At 32.7% G+C, this 24019-nt stretch overlaps 2 protein-coding genes and 1 long non-coding RNA gene across 3 annotated transcripts; all 3 read left to right on the top strand.

Annotated features, from left to right (window-relative positions):
* The first annotated feature begins 11211 nt into the window (after positions 1-11211).
* LOC145807149 (uncharacterized) lies at positions 11212-14887 on the top strand. Its single transcript, XM_082905085.1, has 4 exons — positions 11212-13490; positions 13574-13861; positions 13950-14049; positions 14159-14887. The coding sequence occupies exons 1-4, from the start codon at positions 11212-11214 to the stop codon at positions 14885-14887; spliced, it is 3396 nt and encodes a 1131-aa protein (XP_082761211.1).
* Positions 14888-15097: 210 nt separating this feature from the next.
* Positions 15098-17648, top strand: LOC145807148 (uncharacterized). The gene is made up of 7 exons (XM_082905084.1): positions 15098-15287; positions 15540-15790; positions 15901-16104; positions 16184-16273; positions 16583-16687; positions 16770-17332; positions 17412-17648. The coding sequence occupies exons 1-6, from the start codon at positions 15098-15100 to the stop codon at positions 17178-17180; spliced, it is 1251 nt and encodes a 416-aa protein (XP_082761210.1). The 3' UTR covers positions 17181-17332; positions 17412-17648.
* Positions 17649-20531: 2883 nt separating this feature from the next.
* On the top strand, positions 20532-20986 carry LOC145807727 (uncharacterized). The gene is made up of 2 exons (XR_014351050.1): positions 20532-20647; positions 20754-20986. It is a non-coding gene; the product is annotated as an uncharacterized LOC145807727 (long non-coding RNA).
* The last annotated feature ends 3033 nt before the right edge of the window (positions 20987-24019 follow it).

Here is a 24019-nt window from a genome sequence, read left to right as displayed (position 1 = left end):
CCGCCGCAAATGGTTCCGTATTATTTGCCCCATTTTCTTGTAGTGATTCTCTCCTTTTAAAACCCAAAAATTATGAGATAGTTTTCATGATTTTGAATTTAAAATTTTATTTCTTAACAGGCTAACCAATTAGATATGTTTTTCAATTTTTTTTAAATAAAAAAATTAGAAAAATTAGTTTGAGAGACTAGAGCGCTGAAGAAATTTTATTTATTTATTTGTTTAATTTAGAAATTATGTAAGACACATGAATAATTATTATTTTTTAAAATTGAAAATTTGATTTTAGGCTATGATCAATCTGAATTGATCTTTTTGTTGTTATTATTATTATTATTATTATTATTATTATTATTAGTATAGGTAAAGATGTTAGAAGATTTTGAAGAAATTTTATTTATTTATTTTAATTCGAAAAATATATGAACATATTTGAATTGATCTTTCTTTGATTTATTTTAGGGAAGAAAGGATTTTAGGTCAAGATTTTAGAAGATTGGCAAATAATTATTTAATTCATTTCTTTAAATTAGAAGGTCAACAAACTATGTTTCCTTATTTGATTTTAGGAAAGAACGAATTTTAAGCAATGATCTTAAAAGATGGGTTTAAAGAGATTTTATTTATTTATTTGTTTAATTTTGAAAAAAATTATTTATTTATTTTTTAAATTCAAAAATTATATGAATAGATTTGAATTGATCTTTATATATATATATATATATACATTTATTTATTTATTTATTTTAGGCAATGAAGGATTTTAGGTAAAAATTTTAGTAGATGAGAAAATAAATATTTAATTCATTTCTTTAAATTGGAAGGCCAACAAAGTATGATTATGTATTTGATTGTAGGGTAAATTACAAAAAAAAAAAAAAAAAATTCCAGAATTTAGCATGTTTTGCAATTTAAACCCAAGGTTTCAATTGCATCAATTTGAATCCCGAACTTTTACTTTTGTCACAACCTCAACCGTCCGTCCATCTTTGTTAGCTATAACTAACGAACTTGGGATATTTTGGTCAATCAACTACCTATTGACTGTATATATATATATATATATATTATATACAATATATTGAGAGAACAGCACTGGAGTGGTTGGGCCGATCGGAAGGGATACGAGTCACACTAGAGTGAAAGAGCAGAGAAGTCACCAGAGAAAGGGTTCTCTAGTTTGGGATGATCGGAGATCACTCCTCCTTGCATTAGATCGTCAAAAATCTCCATTGATGACAAAAGAAAATAAATTGAAGAATAGAGTGACAACGATGCCGACCCAGATTAACGAACGATTACATCGCCTCCACGATCACTTCTTTTTTTGCTTCTCACTCACTCCAACCCCCAAATCTCCATAGACGAAATGAGGAAAAAGCAACGTAGCAGCGGCACTGGCCGGAGGTTCACAAAATTCTCTTCCGACTACGGTTGTCGATTCACTTCTTTCTCTTTCTTTTCTATCCATCGTCACAACAATGCTACCATTATACATTCCCATCAAATTCTAAAAGGAGTTCAACTTTTATTTTGTAGAAAAGAGGGATTCGTCGGGGTGTAGCCCCTATCCCAACAGTGTAGCCCTCCTCTTTTCCTGCCATCCACCGCCCTCGCATCTTCTCTCCATCTCTTCCTTCTGCTCTTCTTCTTCCACTCCTAAAACCCTAACCCTAGATCTTTATATTGTATTATATATATATATATATATTCTGCAATACATGTAAAGTAGTAAGAGAAGAAAAGAGTGGCGGCAGAAGGTGGGACGAAGAAAGATGTGTGCATCCTCCAAAGAATGAGGAGAAAGAGGATGTGTACATCCTCCAAACGTCGGCTGGAGATGGCGCTGGCAGAGTGAGGCACTGCGTGCATCTGTAGAGAGAGAGAGAGAGAGAGAGAGAGATGAGGTTGATGAAAAAGAGGTATAAAGAGGTTTTGATACAACGTGCTCAAGCGTGTGGTAAATTTATGATGAGTGGCTTTGATTTAATGGATGACAAATAAATGGTGGAATTAATATGATGGGTTAAAGTTCAAATTTATTATTAATATTAAGTAAATGAGCCAATGTAAAAGTGCCAGACGTGTACTACAAATTTTCTTCCGTCAACCAAGCTAACAGCGATAGGTGGACGGTTGAGATTCTGGCAAAAGTAAAAGTTGAGGGTTCAAATTGATGCAATTGAAACCCTGAGGTTTAATTTAAAAAACACGTGCAATTTTGGATTTTTTTTTGTAATTTGCTCTTAATATTAGGAAAAGACGAATTTTAGGCAATGGTCTTAGGAGATGGGTTTGAAGAGGTTTTATTTATTTATTTGTTTAATTCGAAAATTATGTGAGACGTGTGTATTTTTATTTATTTATTTTTAAATTGAAAATTTGATTTTAGGTAATGATCTTAGGAGATGGGTTTGAATAGACTTTATTTATTTAATTTAGAAATGATTAAAGTGTAATGATTAAAGTTTAATTGATTCTAAATTATTTTTCATATATATTTTAGACAAATTTTATGTTATTATTTAATTTTAAAAAATAAAATTTTATTATTTATCTGTACTCCTGCATTGCATGAGTATTATGCTAGTACATTATACATACTATAGATAAATTATAAATACACCCTTAAAATTTATTTAAAATACAAATTTCTTCTTATAATTTCAAAAATTACAGATATTTTATTGTTATTATTTTTTATTTAATAGAATTAGCAACAACAACAAAAAAAAATCTAACTACTCTTATATATAATAATAAAATTACATAAATTATTAATTGAAATGATGATATATCCAAATCATGCCCTTACTGTTGAGAAGTTATTTAGTGGTCTTGAAATATTGTTGCACACTATTTATTGAGAGACACTTGTTCAATTGTCTTGTAAAAATAGACAAAAATATGGTAGGTCCCACTATTTCAACTAATAAAAACTAAGGGGTTAGTGATTTGCTATTTAGTGTATTTTTTTGAATTTTTACAAAAAAGATATGCAGAAAAGTAGAGAGGTAGTATGACCTAAATAAATGCACTTATTTAAATCATTCCCAAATAACCCCTAAGTTAGAGTACCACATCAGCATGCCGAGGAGCAAAAAGAAAATAATTTTCCCTTCCTATCTCTGTCAGGAAAATTATTAAGTACTCTCGAAATACCATATGTCTATACTCTTTCACCAATTATCATTCGTTATGTCTCTTTATATTCCTCAATCACCCAGCACAAAATCATAATATTCTATCTTCTCCACCAATCATAATATCATAGAGTAGTACGTGACCGTACTCCTGAAATTATCATCCATCAATACTAGGCACACAGCGGTTGGACCCTGTAGAATGATCCTGTTAAGTGATCCTCTAAAGTGATCTTCCAGAGTGTGGCACCTATCCACTAGAGTGATCCAAGGACTTATTTTTACTCTCTTCAAAACGACATCGTTTTGCTGATGTCGTTTTGGTGAAGGAGATAAAAAATAAATAAATAAATTATCAAGTAAATTACAAATACACCTATTTGAGATTTGCTTAAACATATATTATTTCTTGTAGTTTGAAAAATTACAAATACCCTCTTGTTAGAAGTTTTTATTTAACAAAATTAATTAAAAAATAAAATTCATAATTACTCTTCTATATAATAATAAAATTATCTAAATTATTAATTAAAATATATTTCTAACATCATTAAAAATTGTTAATTGACTTGATGATTTATTAATAAAATGAGCGATTTGTTATAAAATTAGAAGCCTCAATGGGTGGAATGTAATTTTCAAAACTACAAAAGACGATTCAGATTTAATCAAATCTCAAGGTGTGTATTTATCCCTGGGTGGAATCAAACATTCAGAGAGAGAGAGAGAGAGAGAGAGAGAGGACATGACTGAGTCATTGCCAGCGTTAACGAACACACTGCCCAGCCGCCATCCACGAAACTATTCTTGAAGGTCATGTTTGATTCACAAGACTAATAGTGAGGTATTAATAATCCTATTAAATTAGTGTCGTATTCACTATCCAATTGGATTAATAATCTCACCTCTACCCCATTACCAATAATCTTACAAATTTGTTGGATTAATTATCTATTGGATTAATAATCCTAAACCAAAATGTTAAAACAAATATAGGATAATTGGGCCCACAGATTAATAATCTCAATTCCATGCTCTAATCAATCCAATCAAACATGCCGGAAGTTCCTTCAACAGATTTGAAATAAACATAGGTTATTTTTCCAAACATAACAAATTAAGGTTTTGATTTCAAAAGGGTTTTGCATCTGATTATTGCTCTAAAGAAATAGAATTTTTGGTTCTTGAGTTGAGGCATTTGTATATTGTTGGTTGTGAATCGGTAGAGATTGTTTTCATTTGATTATTGCCTCGAAGAATTAGAGGGTTTTACAATTGATTATTGCCCTAGAGAAATAAAAAAAAAAAATTACGATTTAAATTTTTTGAATATTTATTTTAATTTTTTACTTATTAAATTTTTTAAATTATTTAAATTACTTAAATATTTATGATTTAAATTTTTTGAATATTTATTTTGAAAAAAAATTATTTCCTTTGTAATATTTTCAATAAAAAAATTGATTAATGTTATTTTCTGTTAATAATAAATTTTTTTAATTGAATTTTAAAAAGAGTTTGGTTATAAGTGTTGATCAGAATTTTCAATAGTGTGAAAGTAGTGTGTTTTGTTATAAATTATAACAATTTGAATAACGTTTTGAAAATTCTTTCTAAAACTCATAACCAAACAAATTTTCTTACTTCACATGTCAAATCAAACTTTCAAAACTCAATTCCACACTCAATTCAACACTCTATTTAAAAATTATAACCAAACAAATTTTCTATACTCAAATCATAATTCCACAACTCACAAACTCAAAATACAATCCATGTTTCAAATCATATTTACAAAACTCTACCAAACGCAACCTCTGTTTTTTTTCTTATTAATCACTACAACAAAAAGCAGGTTTGGCGACCAAAAATGTAAATTTCGTCGCTGAAAGTAGGACAATTGGCGACTAAAATTGAATTAGTAGCCAAAAGTGAAGACTTTTGGCGACTAAAACAGTTTAGTAGCCAAATGTGTACTTATTGGCGACTAAAAATCATATTAGTCGCTGATTACATGGGTTTTAGCGACTAAAACAATTTTAGTAGCCAAAGGTGAAGGTTTTTGGCGACTAAAAAATGGTTTGATCGCCGATTGTAGGCGTTTTACCGACAAAAAAAAAATGTTGTAGCCAAAAGTAAAGGTTTTTCGCTACTAAAAGATTTTTAGTAGCTAAAAGTGGACAATTGGCGACTAAAATTGAGCTTAGTCGGCAAAAGTGGCGGTTTTGGCGACTAAAAATCAGTTTAGTCGCTGAAAGTGGTTATTTTTAGACGGAAATTAATTTTTTTAGCCACTAAATTATTGGTAGTAGCCAAAACTAAGGTTTTTGGCGACTCAAAAAAACTTTAGTCGCCAAAAGTGAATCCCTTTTTTTTTTAATAATTAATTTATTTTTTACATAAATTAATATTGAATAAATATAATTATATTTATATATATAGTTTTAAATTAATACGCGTCAATATACTATATAAATAATATATATTTCATATATAATTTTTGATCTTGTGGTGGCATAGTGGAGGGAGTGTGTTGGTAAAGGTGTAGAAAGTAGAAGGTCCGCGGTTCAAATATCAAAACAAGCAAAAAAGTTGGTAATTTTTTTCTTTTCACAGAAGCACCTTTGGCGACTAAAATTATTAGTCGCCAAAAGTCTTTAGTTTGGCGACTAAATGGATTAGTTAGCGATTTAGTGAGTATTGGCGACTAAAGGATTAGTCGCTAAATGTATGATTTTGAAAAGTGTAAATCACTATTGGCGACTAAAATGTTGGTCGCGAAAGAGCTGCTTTTTGGCGACTAAAAAAGTTTTAGTCGCCAATACCTCTGCCCACCATCTATACGCGACAAAACTAGCAACTAAAAAAATTAGTCGGAAAAAGTAAAAAGTCAACTTTTGACAACTAAAAACAGATTTTTGGCGATTAAAATTTTAATCGCCAAAGATACTTTTTCTTATAGCGAATGGCGGCCCATTATTGGATGTATGATATATTCTCTAGGATACTTTTTCTAAGTTTTTTTTATTTTTTTAATATTTTTTTATTGTTAACTTTTAAGATAACAACATCACATTTATGTTGATAGTTATGATTCCTTCCGTTTTAGATTTTTCGCTAAAAATTATATATATATATATATATAAAGATAAAATTAATTATATAAATTAATAAGATAAACTATCACATTTAAATTATAATTACTACGTTTTTTTCTTATAAAAATTAAAAAAGTCAAACCAAACGAGACTAATAAAGTCAGGCTAAAAAAGTCTCAATACAAAAAACAAACTAAAACAATCAATGTCAAACGAAGACTTACAAGTGTCATTAGAATATATTAAAAAATAAAATTTATGTAAAAGTAGTGATTTTAAATTTAAACAAATTAATTTCATGAAAATATAATATTAAAACTGATCAAAACTGTGCAACTTGATTTTTTCACTTAAAAGAAATTAAAAATGTCAAAAAATTACTTGTAAAAAAAATAAAATATTTTAGTAATTTATGATTTTTGATACAATTAAAAAAAAATTATTTTTAAACACACTAATTTTTTTTATAAAAAAAAATCATCTCAAAAAAAAAAATTAAACTAAAAAATCACTAAAAAAAGTCAATTTTTTTTAGTTTTTTTTCTTATTTATTAACAGTATTCCTAAAAAAATATCAGTTAACATTTTATATAATAAATATTATAGTACAATGTCAAATTTTTCTTTAAAAAAAATGTTACATATATATAATTATATTTATTACCTCTTACTCTCACTCCAATATGAATGTGATAGGTTAGGGGAGGAGACTTTTCTCCGTGTGTTGTTGCATTATATATACAAGTGAAGTGTGTTCCTAACAGTTGGGAAGGCAATGAAAAAGATATGAAAATTGAAAGCATGAGCTGCAGAAAACCAAGATGTGGCCTTTACTGCATTTGCACCTGCACCTGATATATTTATATATATACTCTTTAATTGTATTCATTCTTGTTAGTTTTTTGGACCTTTTCTTTTTCATATATAGATCATCAAGCCTGCTGATCAGGTATACATATATATATATATATGTATGTACAGGTGCAGCTGCAGGTGAATACCATTTTGGATCAATTTTACACTTGTGGTCGTCTCCCACGTTAATATGTTTGCTTGCTTGTCGTCTTCGTTGTGATCTCTCTATGAGGGTTATGGCGGATTGGGAGTGAGGAGAGAGAAATACATCAATGTACATGGTGTTTTCTCATGAGCTTATGAAGATTACAGTTTTAAAAGAAAGAAGAAAGAATTGAAAAACTAACAAGTTTGTAAGATTTTAACATGAGAACTCAAATGGCATATGTTATTGTAGATGCTCTTAATCTCTCAGTGCCTTCATAATAGATCAACACGGACGAAAGTGATTGCAACTAGCTAGTTTTTTCAAGATTTTAGGAAGAAGCTTCTTTCAGCACAAAGAATATCCTTTATATATGTATATATATATATATATATCCTTTTTGGTGGTCTTCTATGTATGTTCAGGAAAAAAATATCTGAACATGAATTGGCTTTCCATTTGTGAAAGTTACTAATCAATTTTAAGAGTACATCCATAGCGGCTCCATTTTGATAGATACATTTTCATGTCTTAAAAACCTTGTCAAATTTCACATAAATTTGTAAATTGGATGGCAAATGACAAATAATGAGCATCACATCCAAGTAATTAATACCCTTATTTGATTGACAGGATTAGAGTATGAGATTGAGATTATTAACACTACAGGAAAAAGAGAATTTGGTGGCGTTTTTGTAACGACGTTTATTTAAACGTCACTGTTATGAGTATTTAACGGCGTTTTATAAAACGCCGCCTATTCTATTTCACAAAACGACACCGTTTTATAATGGGAGGCGTTTAAAAACGCCTCCGAATGCGGTAGCCACACGCGCCTCTTTTTTTTTTCTTTTTTTTTTTTTGAACAATAGCACGCACCTCCGAAATGAAATAGGAAGGTTGAATCTTAATACATACGGACAGATCTCTCCCCCCGTCTCTCTCTTAACCCTTAATACATACGGACAGATCTCTGTCTCTCTCTCTCAACCCTCTCGAAGCTCTATCGAAGATTCAGATCGATTCAGATCGAAGCTCCATCGAACTTTCAGATCTAAGCTTCATCGAAGATTCAGATTGAAGCTCCATCGCCTGCGATTTAGAAGCTCCATTGAAGCGATTTCGAAGATTCAGATCTGAACTCTGACCCCTCGATTACTCGCATTTCAACCTCCATTGAATAGTCTACTTTGTTTCTGAACTGTAATCGGTACTCGCTCTCTCTCTCTCTGTCTCGCTCTATTTCTGGTTTTTGGGGAAAATGAAGACTGTCTAGCTCTCTGTTGCTGAACTGTAAGAGGCAATGCTTGCTTTCCTTTGTATTCGGGATTAACATTTAAGATTGTCTAGCTCTCTGATTAATATTTTTCACTTACTCAAACAGAGCATAAGTATTCAATTTGATTTAATTTTTGAAGATTTTTTGAAATTTAAGTTTGAGAAAATTAAACTGAAATACAAGGTGGATGCAGGTAATCGCAATCATGCCAAGTGGTTTTAAGCAACAGAAATTAGATGATGAATTTTTTCAAATAGTGGAGAATGATGTAGTCGAGATTTTAGGAAATTCATAATCATAATTTATTATTTTGAAATCTATAGTTGATTAGAAAAATGTAGGTTTAGAATAGAATATGCTACAATAGTTACATTCCCTATTTCATATTGATTTAGTTTTCCTATTTTATATGTTTTTGTTTTATAAACTAGGGTTAATTTATTATAAATAATGATATGAATAATTTTTTTTTTTAACTTTTTTTTTCAATCTATGAGATACCAAAAATTCATTGGAGAGCCAAGCTTCAGAATGTGCCTTGCTAATCCATCCTTAATCCAAGACTTTGAGGTTCACAAGTGTAGGTACAAAATTCAAAACCTACTAAGAGAGTAGTCAATACATTTATTAGCAAGGCCATTTTATTTTATTTTTTCTTCCTACAAGTGATATCATGAGATGAGTGACAAGTGGATGAAACATGCATACCATTTTGTTTGAGCCGATTCACACCATTAAGAGCTCGGACCAATATATTCTTTTGAGCTTGCTGGAAATTAGAGAGCTAGACAATCTTCTCACATGAGTGTACCAGTGGGAATGTTGTTTTGCTATCAACATTATGATTAAACTTTGAGTGTTTGTTCTTTTGCTCCATCAGTTTAGGTGGGTTTCTGGGCTAGTTGATCTAGGCCAAATTTGGCGTCCTGTCTGTTAATAATTATTCTCTCCAATTCTAAAACTCATTAATATTAAATTAGGCACTGTTCATTTATTAGTTCAGTATGGAGGCATGACTTCTGGGCTCTTCCTAGGATTAGGAGTAGAAAACAAACTGACTCTCTGTGCTCATTGAATACAACAGTTGCTCATTCTTTAATGAGTACCCATTATCATTTTCATTGATGCCCTGTTTGTTTGAAGTCATAAGTAAGTGAGGTAACAATGCCCTTCCTCACTCTTCATTATGATTTTTGAACTAAAATTAGACTTTTCATTATGATGTTGGAAATTATAGGTTTATTTTGTTCAATAAAAAAACACTTTCATTCTGGTCCTCTTTTCTTTTTAATCCTCTCTTTGTCAATGTTTTGCCAGCAAAGGTGTGCCAGTCTCTTCATAGGGTATTTGATTTTGTTAATTGTTACTAATTTATTTGATCTCAATTCCTTTATCTTACTCTCCTATAATCTTTGTTTTTGTGAAATATATGTGTATATATATAGTGCTTGATGAATCTTTTTTCCGTAATGATCAATTATTGTGATATTAACCATGGATTGCCCCCTTGAATATGATAATAGGGTGATTTTGTCTGTGAATTGTTAATTTAGTTGGTCTCAATTACCCTCAGAAAAAAATTCATTTATTTTTTGTGCTTTATTTTTTAGTAGCTCGTTTATGTTTATGTTGGGTTTTGAATTTTTCAAGAAACTATGATTGTCTTTCTCATTGGATGTTCATCAAAACTATGACTAAGTTTATAGATTTTTCACTTTCTCTTGAGTTCCAAGAGTCTGACTTTGGTAGTTTATGTGTCCTTGTATGAGCATTAATTTAGAAGCAAAGCAATTTCTTATCACATCTTATGTTGTGCTTTTAGTTGATAAAAATAATTTTGTTCTATCATATGATTGTGGTTGTGGTTGTGATTGTGATTGTGAATGTGATTCCTCATTTGGTGGCTACTCTTTGGTGTTTTTTGAATCATCATCAGAAGTATTCGAGCTTTGGTACAGTTATTGGTTTGGGTAGTGGGTTTGAACTTCCCACATCCATGAGTTCCTGCCAAAATTATTCTATTATTGATGGATTTGAGAGAGCAATGTATTTCTTGAATCTATAATAATCTATCAAGAGCATTGTAGAAACTTTTGGTTTCTTCATTAATATGCTTCATACTAGATATGCTTCTAGTATGCTTGATAGTACTAATTTAGATTGCACTACCGGGATGCAATCATTAATGGTGCATGCATGCATAAATAGCCTTAGACCCGTCCAAGAATCTTCATTAGAGATACCTAGTCATCTTTGATGAAGCTCTTCTTGGATTGTCCAGTTTGGACAGTTCAGGAGCACAAGTCTGTATTGTAATTAGTAGTTCTACTGCTGATAGTCCATCTCGTAGAGATTTCGTGTAGCAACTCCTTGTGTTCTCCGAGTGCATACTAGACAAGGTGTAGCAGTACACCTAGTCTATGTCGTGTATTTGGAGAACCATGGGGAGATGCTGCCGAAATTTTGTTAGAGATGAACAAAGCGGTATGAACTGCTTTTTACAATATAGACCGTGCATTCCTGAATGGGAAAGTAGGATGAACCAACATATTAGAGACCAGTTAGAGGTGAATGATGTCATGTCGCATGCATTATAAGGTACTTAATTGAGGTTGAGATTAATTAAAATGGAATCGTAATTTTAAACTTTGTTGATTTGGCAGTGACATTTGTAGTGTAAGACGGAGTCAGATGGATAAAAGTTGGATAAATCAGCATAGGTTGCACCCGGAATACATACAAGGGGTTAAGGAATTTATTAAATTTTCATGCGAAAATAAGCCGTTGTTAAATGAAGTCACATGCCCATGTAAACGGTGTCGTAATGTCAAATTGGTGGAGAAAGGCCTGTTAGGGGAACATTTAATGATCAACGGGTTTCTTCCAAGTTACACCAGTTGGATTTTTCATGGGGAGAATTTGTCATCACCTGTGCCACACAATGTGAATGTCGGGCAAACTGATTCGAACGATGGTGATGAAACTTATGAAATGCTATACGAAGGATTTGGACTTCCTCCACCAAGCTTTATTCACGAGGCAGCAAGTTCTGGTATTAAACAAGGTCCAGATGAGAAAACCGAAAAATTCTTCAATTTATTGAAAGAGGCCGAAAGAGAGTTGTATCCTGAGTGTCAGAAGTTTTCAACGCTCTCATTTATTGTTCGGTTATTGCACATCAAGTGCCTTAGTGGATGGAGTGACAAGTCTTTCACGATGTTGCTTGAGCTTTTGAAGGATTCGTTCCCAAAGGGTGAAACTTTGCCAAAGTCATTTTATGCAACAAGGAAACTTCTTAGGGACTTGGGCCTCGATTATCATAAGGTACATGCATGCCCAAGGGATTGTTCACTATATTGGAAGGAAACAGCTAGTATGGATGATTGCATAGTGTGTCATATGCCTAGATACAAACAGTTTGAGGGGGAGGAGAATGATGTTAAGAAGAAGCAACAAAGAATTCCGCATAAGATTGTTAGATACTTTCCATTGATTCCAAGGCTTCAAAGATTGTTTATGTCATCCAAAACATATTCTTTAATGAGATGGCATGCTGAGGGCCGAATTGATGACGGCAAAATGAGACATCCTGCTGACTCTCCAGTTTGGAAAAATGTTGATAATTTGTATCCCAAGTTTGCGAGTGAGCCTCGCAATGTCAGACTGGGTTTAGCAGCGGATGGATTCAATCCATTCAAGGCAATGAATGTCTCTCATAGCAGTTGGCCAGTTATTATAATGCCATACAATTTGCCACCATGGTTGTGCATGAAGCAGCCTCATATGATGATGACATTGCTCATCGATGGTCCTTCTTCACCTAGAAATAATATTGACGTCTACTTACGCCTTGTAGTAGATGAATTGAAAGAACTGTGGGAAAACGGTGTTGACACGTATGATGCGGAAACTAATCAGATGTTCCGAATGCATGCTGTGTTATTGTGGACTATAAATGATTTTCCTGCCTATGCAATTTTGTCTGGGTGGAGCACGAAAGGCGCTTTAGCTTGTCCTTGTTGTAACACACATACTCGTTCTCGATATTTGAAGAACGGAAGGAAATTATGTTACATGGGGCATCGTCGCTGGTTGAATGGGGGTCACAAATTTCGGAAAGCTAGTGTGTCTTTTAATGGCACTTGTGAATTCGAATCATGTCCAACTCGGTTATCAGGGGCTAATGTGCTACAACAGCTAGGCCCTAAGTTCAAATTGAATTCTAAGCGTCAACAATCTAGCAAACGGAATAGAAAGTGGAAAGAAAAGGAGGAAAACGAGGGCTCGGGTCATAATTGGAAGAAGAAGAGTATTTTCTTTGAGCTATCATATTGGGAGCATAATTTGATTCGCCACAATCTTGATGTGATGCACATTGAAAAGAACGTGTGTGATAATGTATTGTGGACGATATTAAATGTTGATGGGAAAGGGAAGGACAATTTAAATACTCGTCGAGATTTGCAAGATATGGGAATTCGGAAGGCACTACATCCTCAGAAAAGGGTTGGGAACAAGTATTATTTGCCTCCTGCATGTTTTGCCATGAACAATAGAGAGAAAAGTCTATTCTGCACACTTCTAAAGAATATCAAAGTTCCAGATGGTTACGCATCCAATATTTCTCGTCGGGTTAACCTCAAACAGCGGAGCATATCTGGACTGAAAAGTCATGATAACCATATACTCATGCAACAAATACTTCCAATAGCAGTGAGAAATTTGTTACCGAAGAAAGTGGTTGAACCATTAATTGAGTTAAGCAATTTCTTCAGGCATTTGTGTTTCAAAACCCTAGAGGTGGATGGTCTAAATCGTCTTCAGTCCCAAATCGCTCTTACACTTTGCCATCTTGAGAGAATTTTTCCTCCATCATTTTTCGATATAATGGAGCACTTACCCATTCACCTAGCAGAGGAAGCGAAGATTGCCGGTCCAGTGCAATATCGATGGATGTACTTTATAGAAAGGTGTGTAATCTACTCCAATGTCCATTTTGTATATATTTGATTGTTTATACTTGGAAGTCATGTATGCATCTTTTTGTTTATAGGTACCTTATGACACTTAAATCATACATGCGTAATCGAAGTCATCCTGAAGGTTCAATTGCACAGGGATACTTGGTCGAAGAATGTATGACATTTTGCTCAAGGTACTTGCATGATGTTGAGTCGAAATTGCATCGACCGTTAAGGAATTGCGATGTTAGTGACAGTCCTGAGATATTAATGGGGCGGGCTTTAGGAAAAGGAAAAGGGTTTGTTATTGATAACACAACATGGGTACAGGCTCATCGGTATATGTTATTTAACATTGCTGCGGTTGTCCCATATCGAGAGTAAGATAGATGCAACCTTCGTCTCATTGTGAATGTATTTATACCAACTATAATTATCGTGCATTTTACAAGTAGTTTAATTGTGTAGGGAACATCGTGAATTTATTAAGCGGTCACATCGTCGTCTTAGAGATTATGATGTGGATCGTCGTCACAATGATGAGTTTCCCAAATGGTTCAATTCTCATGTAAGTGCATGTTAAGCACAAGTCTTCTATATTTTTGCAATCCATGTGCTTCTATGTTTTTGAAATTGTTAATTGATGTTTAATATTGATAACTTTTTTTGAAAAATAGGTTGCTGAGCTATTAGCTACTGAAAATGTAGCGTTGTCAGAAGAGATTAAAATTTTGGCTTTGGGACCCAGCCAAAAGGCCACCAGATTTAATGGGTATATAATTAATGGTACTAGGTATCATACTAAGAGTTGTGAGTTGAGAAGAAAAACTCAGAATAGTGGGGTTATGGTGAAGGCAAAGACTTCTAGCTATGCAAGTGCGAAAGACATTAATCCAGTGGAAGGTGATGTAGCGTACTATGGATATGTGACAGATATTATTGAATTGTATTACTCACACGACCATAGATACATGTTATTCATGTGCAACTGGATTGATAACAATAAGGGACTCAAGCAGGATGATTTTGGTTTTACACTTGTTAATTTCAATCACTTGTTATATGCGAAGAAACAAGACAGTGATGAGCCATTCATCCTAGCATCTCAAGCACAACAAGTCTTTTATGTTAATGATTCTGTTGATGAAGATTGGAATGTTGTACTCAAGATGAAACCTAGAGACTTGTATGAGGTGTGTGGAGAACAACCAACTATTGATGAAGGACTACATCACAACGAAGTGGAAAGATTTGGCGATCAAGAGTTAGATGTAGCTTCCTTCACTTGCGAGGAGGACATGGATTGGGTTAGGAAAGGTATTGATGGAACAACTGTTGATGAAACTATTGGACCTCTTGAAGCATCGGCAGAGGCACAATTTGAAGATGACGAAGAACTGATCTGATATTGTAATTGGCCGCATATTCACTTTTACATGTGTGTTTTCTGTATGGATATTCATATTAATAAAATCTTTGCTTTTGTACCTTTGTACCTTTCTTTAAATGGCCATTTTTACCTTTCATGTACTCTTATTTTGTTTTGAATGCAGTAGATATTTATAGATTATCATGTCCTCACTCTTATGTTTGTAGTTTTTTTATAGATATTATCTATGAGTTCTAGCTTCGACCATTCTTCTAGTGAAAGTGAGCAATCAAGCTCTAGTAGTTCTAGTTCAGATGAGACTCGGACCACACTCAAGATGAAAGTCATACCCGATCCACCGGCATCATGGCATCCACCAGGCAGTCTTCCTACCACATCACGTAGCGGTAGTACATCACATGGCTCTGTTTCAGCTGGTATGTATCAACTTTGCTTGATATTTTCTTATGGTGTTTTTGAGTTAGATTTGTAGTCCTATCTATCATACATAATGCATGGTTATTTTTAAAAAAATTGAGTTTGGATAATTAAAAGCATAATGTGTGGTATAGAAGCAAGGATAGCAGAATTTTAACACCCCATGATATGATATGTTGAAATTTATTGAAATTAAAAGCATAATTCAGATATTCAACTGAAATTTGAAGCTTACTACTATTGTTTTGTAGGTCCTAGCTCAAGTCAAGCCAAACAAAAGCAGACAAGGGGTCCCACATATGTGCATGGTCAATGGGGTACTAGTGAAGATGGCATTTTAAAAGTTGTTCCAAATGAGTTGAATCAAGTAGTTGAAGGACACACATCCCTTGCTTCACATTTGGGCGTTTTGGCACGAGATGGGAGTCTTGCACCACTCACTTTTATGACTTGGCATTATGTTCCAAAACAAAACAAAGATAACATATGGAGGGAGATAAAGGTATATATGGATATTTAATATGAAATAAGTTACAATTGTATTCCATATGAAATGCATATTACAAGTGTAGTTGACATTGCATATTACAAGTGTCTATAATTGTAATGCAGGCTCATACGGATGCAGATGAATCCATGAAGAGAACAATAATGGCTTCATTTGGAAAGAAATGGAGAGATTGGAAAAGTCGAGTGAAAACAATAGGATACAAACCCTTCAAGAATGATGCAGAAAGGTTGGCTCATCGACCAGATAGAGTACATGAGGATCAGTGGCGGGCTTTGGTCTACTATTGGGGCACTCAGAGTGCATCGGTAAAATTTTATTTATGTGAAAAAATGTTTATATATGATAATTTTTTATAACATCTTAAATAAATTTCATATTTGACAGAAATCAAGCAAGAAGAATAGAAAAATCCGGAAGAAGAAGACATTGCATCATAGAACAGGCCGAAAGCCTTTCTCAGTAGTTCGACTGGAGGTATAATTATTCTCTCAAAGTTTGCTTACACTGTCTCAAAGTTTGTTAATTTTTTATAACATCTTAAATAAATTTCAGTTGACTTGTCATCATCATCCCTATTGCTTCATTTTCCAAGCACCTGCATCATGAAATCCATCCACAAGGATGTTGCCAAACCAACCTGTTCAATTACTACTCACAACAATAGGGGCATCTTTTCATCCTTTCTAGATATTTTCATATTTACTTAACTTGTTCACATATTTAATTGCTTAATTATTTAATTTTCTTATTTATCTTAAGATTTTGGTTGTCTTTCATTTATAGGAGACAAAAAAGAACAATGGGGTTCCTGCTAGTCGGTCACAAGTGTGGATGGCCGCATACATGAAAGATGGGACGTCAAATAGTGATTCAGTTAATGAGGTTATGGTATGTGATACTACTTTATCTTTCGACTTTTAATATGATTTATATTTATATTGGAGGCTAATTATTGAATTCAAACTTGCAGACTCAAATGAATGAGTTAGCAGAGCACATGGAGGGATCTTCTACTGACCCTGCAGCATTACAAGAGCAAATCTTCACACAAGTTATGGGCCCAGAGCGACCTGGCCGTGTTCGGACGTTTGGATTGGGACCGTCACCCACTGATGTTTTTGGAGGTGGATATAGGCGGTCACAAGAGCAGAATCGTCTCTTCCAAACTCAAGTTCAGGAACAAGTTCAAGAGCAACTTCATCGGTATCAAATGCAGTTTGAGTCGAAGATGAATGAAGTAATGGAGAAACAAATTCAGGCTATACGCACAGATTTTCAGTCACGAATTCAGTTTTTGGAATCTCAATTGCAAGCTGCAGGCGTGCCCGTTGATCCAGTTGTTGCACCATCAAACCCATTACATAGGCAGCAGGTATTTTAATTATTCTTACTAGTTATTACTTTAAATTGCCTAGAGTTAATATACAACTTAAGTCTCTTATTGAATGATAGGTTGTGAATTCACTTAGTAGTCATCCCACTGTTCGACCAATGTCACATCAACAACAATCTCATGCATTTTCATCCCAAGAGGTGAGCAATCATTTAATCAAAGCTTTTTTGACAAATAACATGTCTTATTAATTACAATACTTGCTCTTATTAAATATAGGTTCACCTTTCAAAGAAAGAGAAGAAGAATAAGAAGAAGAAGAAGAACTAACAAGGTAAACGTACTAATATCACTAGTTCGTGGTTTATGTTCATTTGATTTGTAAGGCAGCAGCATTAGTGAAACAGCTATTAGTAGCAGCAGCATGAGCTGCAGCTGCAAGTAGTCCAATGTGCATGCTATCACTAGATAAATTTGACAGTTCGCTGCTGTTTTTGTCGAACTTTGTCTGCTTGATGCAAGAATGCTATGCTTAGAACTGTTCATGACTGCCATGGTTAGACTGCTATGCTTGACTGTTTTTTTCCACACTCTCTCTGTTTACGGTTTTTATGTTTTTAGAAGAGCTTGTGTTGTGTGGGTTTGTTTAGGTGTGTGTGTGTGTGAAGAAGATGTGTGATTTTGTCAAAGATATTTTCTCAAAATATGTTGAAATGTATAGTCTGTTCAGTGCATGACTTACAAGCATATGGTCTTACAAAATAAAAAGTCAACCTTATAATTAATCACCCTTTGAGTTTTCTGAGATAGTGTTAACCTGGAATAATATGTTTGAATGTCCTATAATGATTTTTGAGCTTTCTCAACTATGTTTGGATGGCTGGAATATTAAGGCAGAATGAGAATCTCATTCTGGGTTATCACAACATAAAATGCAAATATCATGAAAAGAAGTTACACTGCAATTACATGGTTGTTTGATGTATTAAAATTCATAACGATGAAATACTCAGGACAAAGTTAGCAAAATTGATGTCATGAGTTTTGCTGATCAATGAACTGCAGCTGCATTATTAGGCAAGGCAATTGCATTATTAGGCAAGGCAGCTGCATCAATGAACTGCAGCTGCATTATTAGGCAAGGCAGCTGCATTATTAGGCAAGGCAACTGCAGTTGCATTATTCCTCATCATATAGTCTCACATGAACACTCACATTTGTTGCTGGTTTTCTTTATGCTGAGAACATGCACATTTGAGAAGTCATTCAAAAACGGCTAGGTCTATGAAATCTTTCTGGGGAATTAGAAAGGTTTTTTCTGGAGGATATTAGTCAGGTAAACATTTTCCTCTTCAGTTGTGCTGTGTGCGCGTGTGTGTGTTTGTCAGCCTGTCTGCGAACACATGTTTGATGTTTTAGCGATGTGTGATATCCCTGACATAGTTGTTTTCTTTCCATATAAAATGAGTGTGATAACTTGAAAGGTGAAGATAAGACATTGACAGCAACAATGGCTGTGCTGGTTGTTTTTGGATTTATTTATTTATTTTTGGTATTTAGTGAATTTTTAAAATATTTTTTTTACAATTTTTTTACTTTTTAGGTATATTTATGTTAGGTGTGTCTAAAAAGTAAAAAAATTGCTTAAAATATTTAAAAAATTCAGTAAAAACAAAACAACATGGAAAATAAGAAAGTAGAATTTTCTGAAAAGTGTTTTTTGAAAAATGAAAACAAGCAATATTGTTCATAAATGAAGCTGATTAGCAAACAAAGAATCTGTATTAGGAGAGATTTTACATTTTGTTACAGCCCATTCCAACATTGAGTTTGGCGGGTTTTTCAGAAACACTTGGCACTTACTAAAACCAGAACACTCCAATTCCAAGTGTTATACCCTCAATTATCAAATAGTTTGGTTTGAGCCTAAATCATTGATACTTGATTCATGAAGTTAATGTTTGCTTCTGTTGTATTGTCATTGGATAATTTTCATAGGTTGCATAAGAATTCTATTTATTTATTTGTGCATAGCATTTTTGGGAAGGTTGCTGAAGTAATAAGGTAATGCATGTTTATGGGAGCTAAAAGGGAGCTTGTTATGCTGTATGATGTCATAGTGCTTTGCTAATTTACTGTTATTCAAACTCTCTGCTACCCACATGCTAATCAATAAAAATCAGGCATTTATGTGACTATGCATGTGGAACGCAAAATATAAGTTACAACTCTATCAAACTATGGGGGTTTTTCTTTCTGTATGTTGATCTTGTTTAGGTATACTTTGTCTTCATTTTTTTATCTGCCATTCCATTTATATTTCTTTTCTCTATTAATAAATTGAAAAACATCTATATTTCTGAAACCCAAATATTTGTGTAAAGAAAAAGTTGTTAAGAACCTACTGTTCTGCTCAAGTATCATCATAAATAAATGCACTTGAGCATCCACATTTTATTGTCCCTATTGATGGTTACTAGCAGAAAATTCAGGTTGAGGTGGTAGTTTTACCGTGTAAATTTAATTTTTTATCAGCTAATAAAATACAATTATATGTTAGAACATACTGGTGCGTAATTGGTATTAGAGGAATGCATGTTCTGTTATGGTGAAAGCATATGTGATTTTTTGTGCACAGCTGGCCTGTGTGACTTGTTCATGCATCAGAATCCAAGATTAGTGGTTCTGGTACAGAGAGTTCAGTGGTGGTAATGTGCAATTTTACTGGACTTGATCAATTTACATTTCACCATTTCATGTTGTGATAGTCCCCAACTTCCTTTATGCATGTCATCTTTTCATGTTCAAATGGTGATAGCAAACAAGAAATACTGGGCAACCTTTTTGCTTTCAACCTCAGCTCAGTTTGAACCGTGACTCTACTAATTAGTCCACCAACAAGATGTGAACTCCGAGCTTGTAAATGGTATATTTACGTCTTTATGTATATGCACCATTTGCATTCTCCAGGTTCCAGTGAAAATCTCATGCACTTGTAATTAGTTTAAGTTGTTCAATCAAATTATTTTCAATCTTAATTCTCATGTTTGTGTGCTAATATGACTTCGCTCAACCTCATTCCTTGCTTCCGAAATCTTGTTCAACAAGAGCAACTTCATTACATCACCTGAGCATTACTTTAGACATGCTAATGCTAATAATGGATAACAGCATCTAAACTTCCCAAACGTATATGAAACTTGATGGTGCCGTATGTTTGGGTTAACTGCAGTGTATGTTGTGTCTTATCTGATTGTTCATTCACAACTGGTTTTTTAGTGATTTATTTGACTTAGTGTTGTACATGTGATGGGATGTCAATGTCTGCGCATAATTGAATGCATATCTCTAATCATCTTATTTATTATTATTATTTCATCTTTTGATGCTTTGCAGGAGTCTTCTATTTATATATGAAAACTATAGAAAGGGCTTATATGCCAAACAAATTGTGGGAAAGAGTTAAGCTGCCGAGAAATTATGAGAAAGCCCTTGAAATTATTGACAAGCATATGGTATTGTAGTTCTAGCACATTCTAGCAGTTTGACTGGGGTTTTGATTCATTTTTATATTAATCTGGAGCACATTCAATTGATTCACTTGACACTTTTATCAAACAGGCAATAGGGAAAAGCTACATGGACAGTATGTTTCATAGAGCTGGAATCACTCAAGGACAGGAGACAACCCAGTATGTTTCATAGAGCTGGAATCACTCCCAGTTTGTTTCCTTCTGGCAAAAGCTACATGGACAATGTTAAAACATGATTTTTGGATTTGGATATGTTATTTTGTGGGTAATGGTGATTGGATATTAATTGAATGAGAAACTGAATTAATGCTTTATTTGTTATTTGAATGGGAGTTATTATTTTATCTGTCAGTTTTATTACAGGTATTTGAATGGGAGTTAATATTTTGTATGTTAGTTTTATTACAAGTATTTTTTTATTAATTGAATGAGAAACCAAATTCAATATTTTCTTACAGGTATTCTTTTTAATTTAATCAAATAAAATTAGCACAATCTCACCCAAAAAAAAAAAAAAAAGATATGATGGCGTTTCTATAAACGCCTCCTAAACCCTCAATAGTAACGGTCATATTTTTTACACAGATACAACGGCGTTTCAAAAACGTCGCTAAATATCGTTTGTGACGTCAACGTGTGTATGGTGGGATATTTTGCGGCGTTTTTTAAAACGCCTCCTATACTAATATCACGACGTTTCTAAAACGTCGCAAAGCTATAGCGACGGCCGCAGCTTCGACGTTTGGTACTAAACGCCACAAAATGAATTAACGGCGTTTTTGATAGATATCGCGGCGTTTTTAAAACGCCGCTAAAAGCCCGATTTCCAGCAGTGTAATCTGTGAGTCCAATAATTTTATATTTATTTTGAAATTTTGTTTCAAGGTTATTAATTCAATGGATAATTAATTCAACAAATTTGTAAGATTATTAGTAATGGGGTAGAGGTGATATTATATATCCTGAGCTGGTAAATAAAATAAAAAGATTTTTTTACCCTTTGACTAAAAATTAAAATACTTATTATTTTTATATAATTTTATATTTTAGAAGGCTAAAAATAATTTTTAAAAATTTAAAAATATTTATTGATATTTATTTTATCAAATTAGTTTATATTTTTTAAAAAAAAAAATTAAAAAACAAACCAAACATGGCCTTTGTATTTTGTATTTTTATTTTACTTTTATTTATTTATTTATTTATAATTTTTTTCAAAACCACGTTTATGAAGAAATTTTGTTAAAGTAAAAATTGTGAAGAAACATTGATGGAGGGTAAGACTAGAAAAGAAGATAAATATAGTTGTAATCCTACATTCATATGTTTTTTTATCTAATACAAATTAAACAATAGAGAAGGAGATAATTTATCCCACTAATCTAATTGCATAGTGAATACCATACTAATTTGATAGGATTATTAATACTTTCACTATTAGTCTTGTGAATCAAATATGGCCTTAGATTGTGTTTGAATTTTAGATTTGTAATGAAAAAAAATTTACCTCCAATTTCATCCTCAATTTTACTTTCACATTCATTTCTATAGCTTTCAAACGAGTAATACCAAAGGCAATTCCATCAAATTCACTAGTATCATCGTTCAGAGGCCTAGTGGTCAAGCTGCTAGAAGATGATCCGGGTGAGAAGTTTCTGTTCAGAGGCCTAGTGGAAGAGCTGAGAATTATGCTAAAATGCTGCTAATGGGAAGTATGTGTGAAAATAAAGTCTCATATCGAATAAAAAATAAAATAAGTTAATGTTAAAATATATTTGATAGACTCTTCACTCATAGGCTTAAGTTTTGATAGAGGTTACAATGTAGGAAAAGTTGTACTCTATGTGACAGAAATTATACATTTTGTGAAATAAAATCTATGATTTTTGTTATGAAAATTATGGATTTTAAAGTTATGACGTGCACCTAAAAGTCATGTATAACTAAAATTATATTTTTGGTAAGGGAAAAACATTTTGTGAAAAGTAAAAAGTTATATTTTTTGTAAAGAAATAAAGTTTTGTAACAAAAAATTATTGTGAGGGAAGTTATACTTTTTGCATAAGGTGCATATGATGTGCACTTGCAGATCATAACATTTTCTTAAGTTTTTAAATGGATATGAGTTCTAATCAATATATGTTGGGTCCTCATATTAGATGCATGTTTGGCATTCCCTAAAAAAGTTAAAAAATCAAAAAATTACTGAAAAAGTAAAAAAGTTATTACTATTCACATGTTTGGGTGGGGAAAAAAAGTTTGAATAAACAGAGAGTAAAAGACAGAAATGCCCTTTTTTTCCTCTCCAACAGTGCACTTTTTGGTAAAAAAAACAGTGCAACACAGTGCACTGCACGGAATCTGCACTCACATTCACTGATAGTGCAGCACAGTGGTCAGAAGGGTAGCAAGGTCATTTTGCTAGTTGATACAATATTTTAATACATATTTTTTTTATAAAAAGTCAAAAAGTTATTCCAAACATATATCTTTTTTTTCCTTTATTTTTTTAGCCAAAAAAATCAAAAAGTACACTTATATAGTTCATCCCAAACAACCCCTTAGTGTTTGTTTGGCATGCACTAAAAAAATGTACTTTTTTACATATATACACTTATTTGGATTATATCAATCAACATCTATCAATATCTCCTCTTTAATTTTCTACTTACTTTCTCTACTTTTCTACATATTTTTTTTATAAAAAATTAAAGAATATACTTATTCAAAACATCCTAAATCACCCCTAAATATATGAATTTTAGAGTTTCTTCTCAATAAATTGGATTGATATTATTGTACACTTGCGAGCTCGTCAGTCCCGCACCAAAAAGAGAATAGATTGTTACAAGTTGTGCATATTTTTTCTAGCTTGCTACAAGTTGCGGATATGCCTCACGTGTTGCGGGAAGAGGCTTTAGTCCCTTTTGTTGTTGTTGGTTTTTTTTTTTTTTTCCTTTAAAATGTCACTTCCTCTTTTAAAAGGTGTAATTTAAAGTCTTATAAATAGGAATTCGATATTGTTCTCAACCTAAAGTCTTATAAATATTTGACAATTGATTTGGAGTTATTTCTGTTGGAAAAATGATTTAATATAGGCATATTTTGGGCTAACTTTTAATCCAAAATTGAGTGGGCCCCAAACGTCCTTTGAGGTGGGTCCGAAGAGGTGAAGTGTTCCTTGCCGCGTGACAAGTCACACAGTGAAGACGGTTCGTCAAAACCATTTATGAGTGAATGGTAAGTTGACGTCATTTTCGGGTCTAACATTAATTTCTTTTAGAATAAAATTCATTTGAATTTTTTCAATCAAAATTATTGTGGGAATTTAATTTAATTCTAAAATTTAAATTT

This window comes from Camellia sinensis, chromosome 14 (assembly GCF_055761805.1).
Source record: "Camellia sinensis isolate YWXY chromosome 14, ASM5576180v1, whole genome shotgun sequence".
In the NCBI taxonomy this organism is placed as follows: Eukaryota; Viridiplantae; Streptophyta; class Magnoliopsida; order Ericales; family Theaceae; genus Camellia; species Camellia sinensis.
Note: the sequence above shows the minus strand (reverse complement) of the source record. Positions and strands in the feature narration are given on the sequence as shown.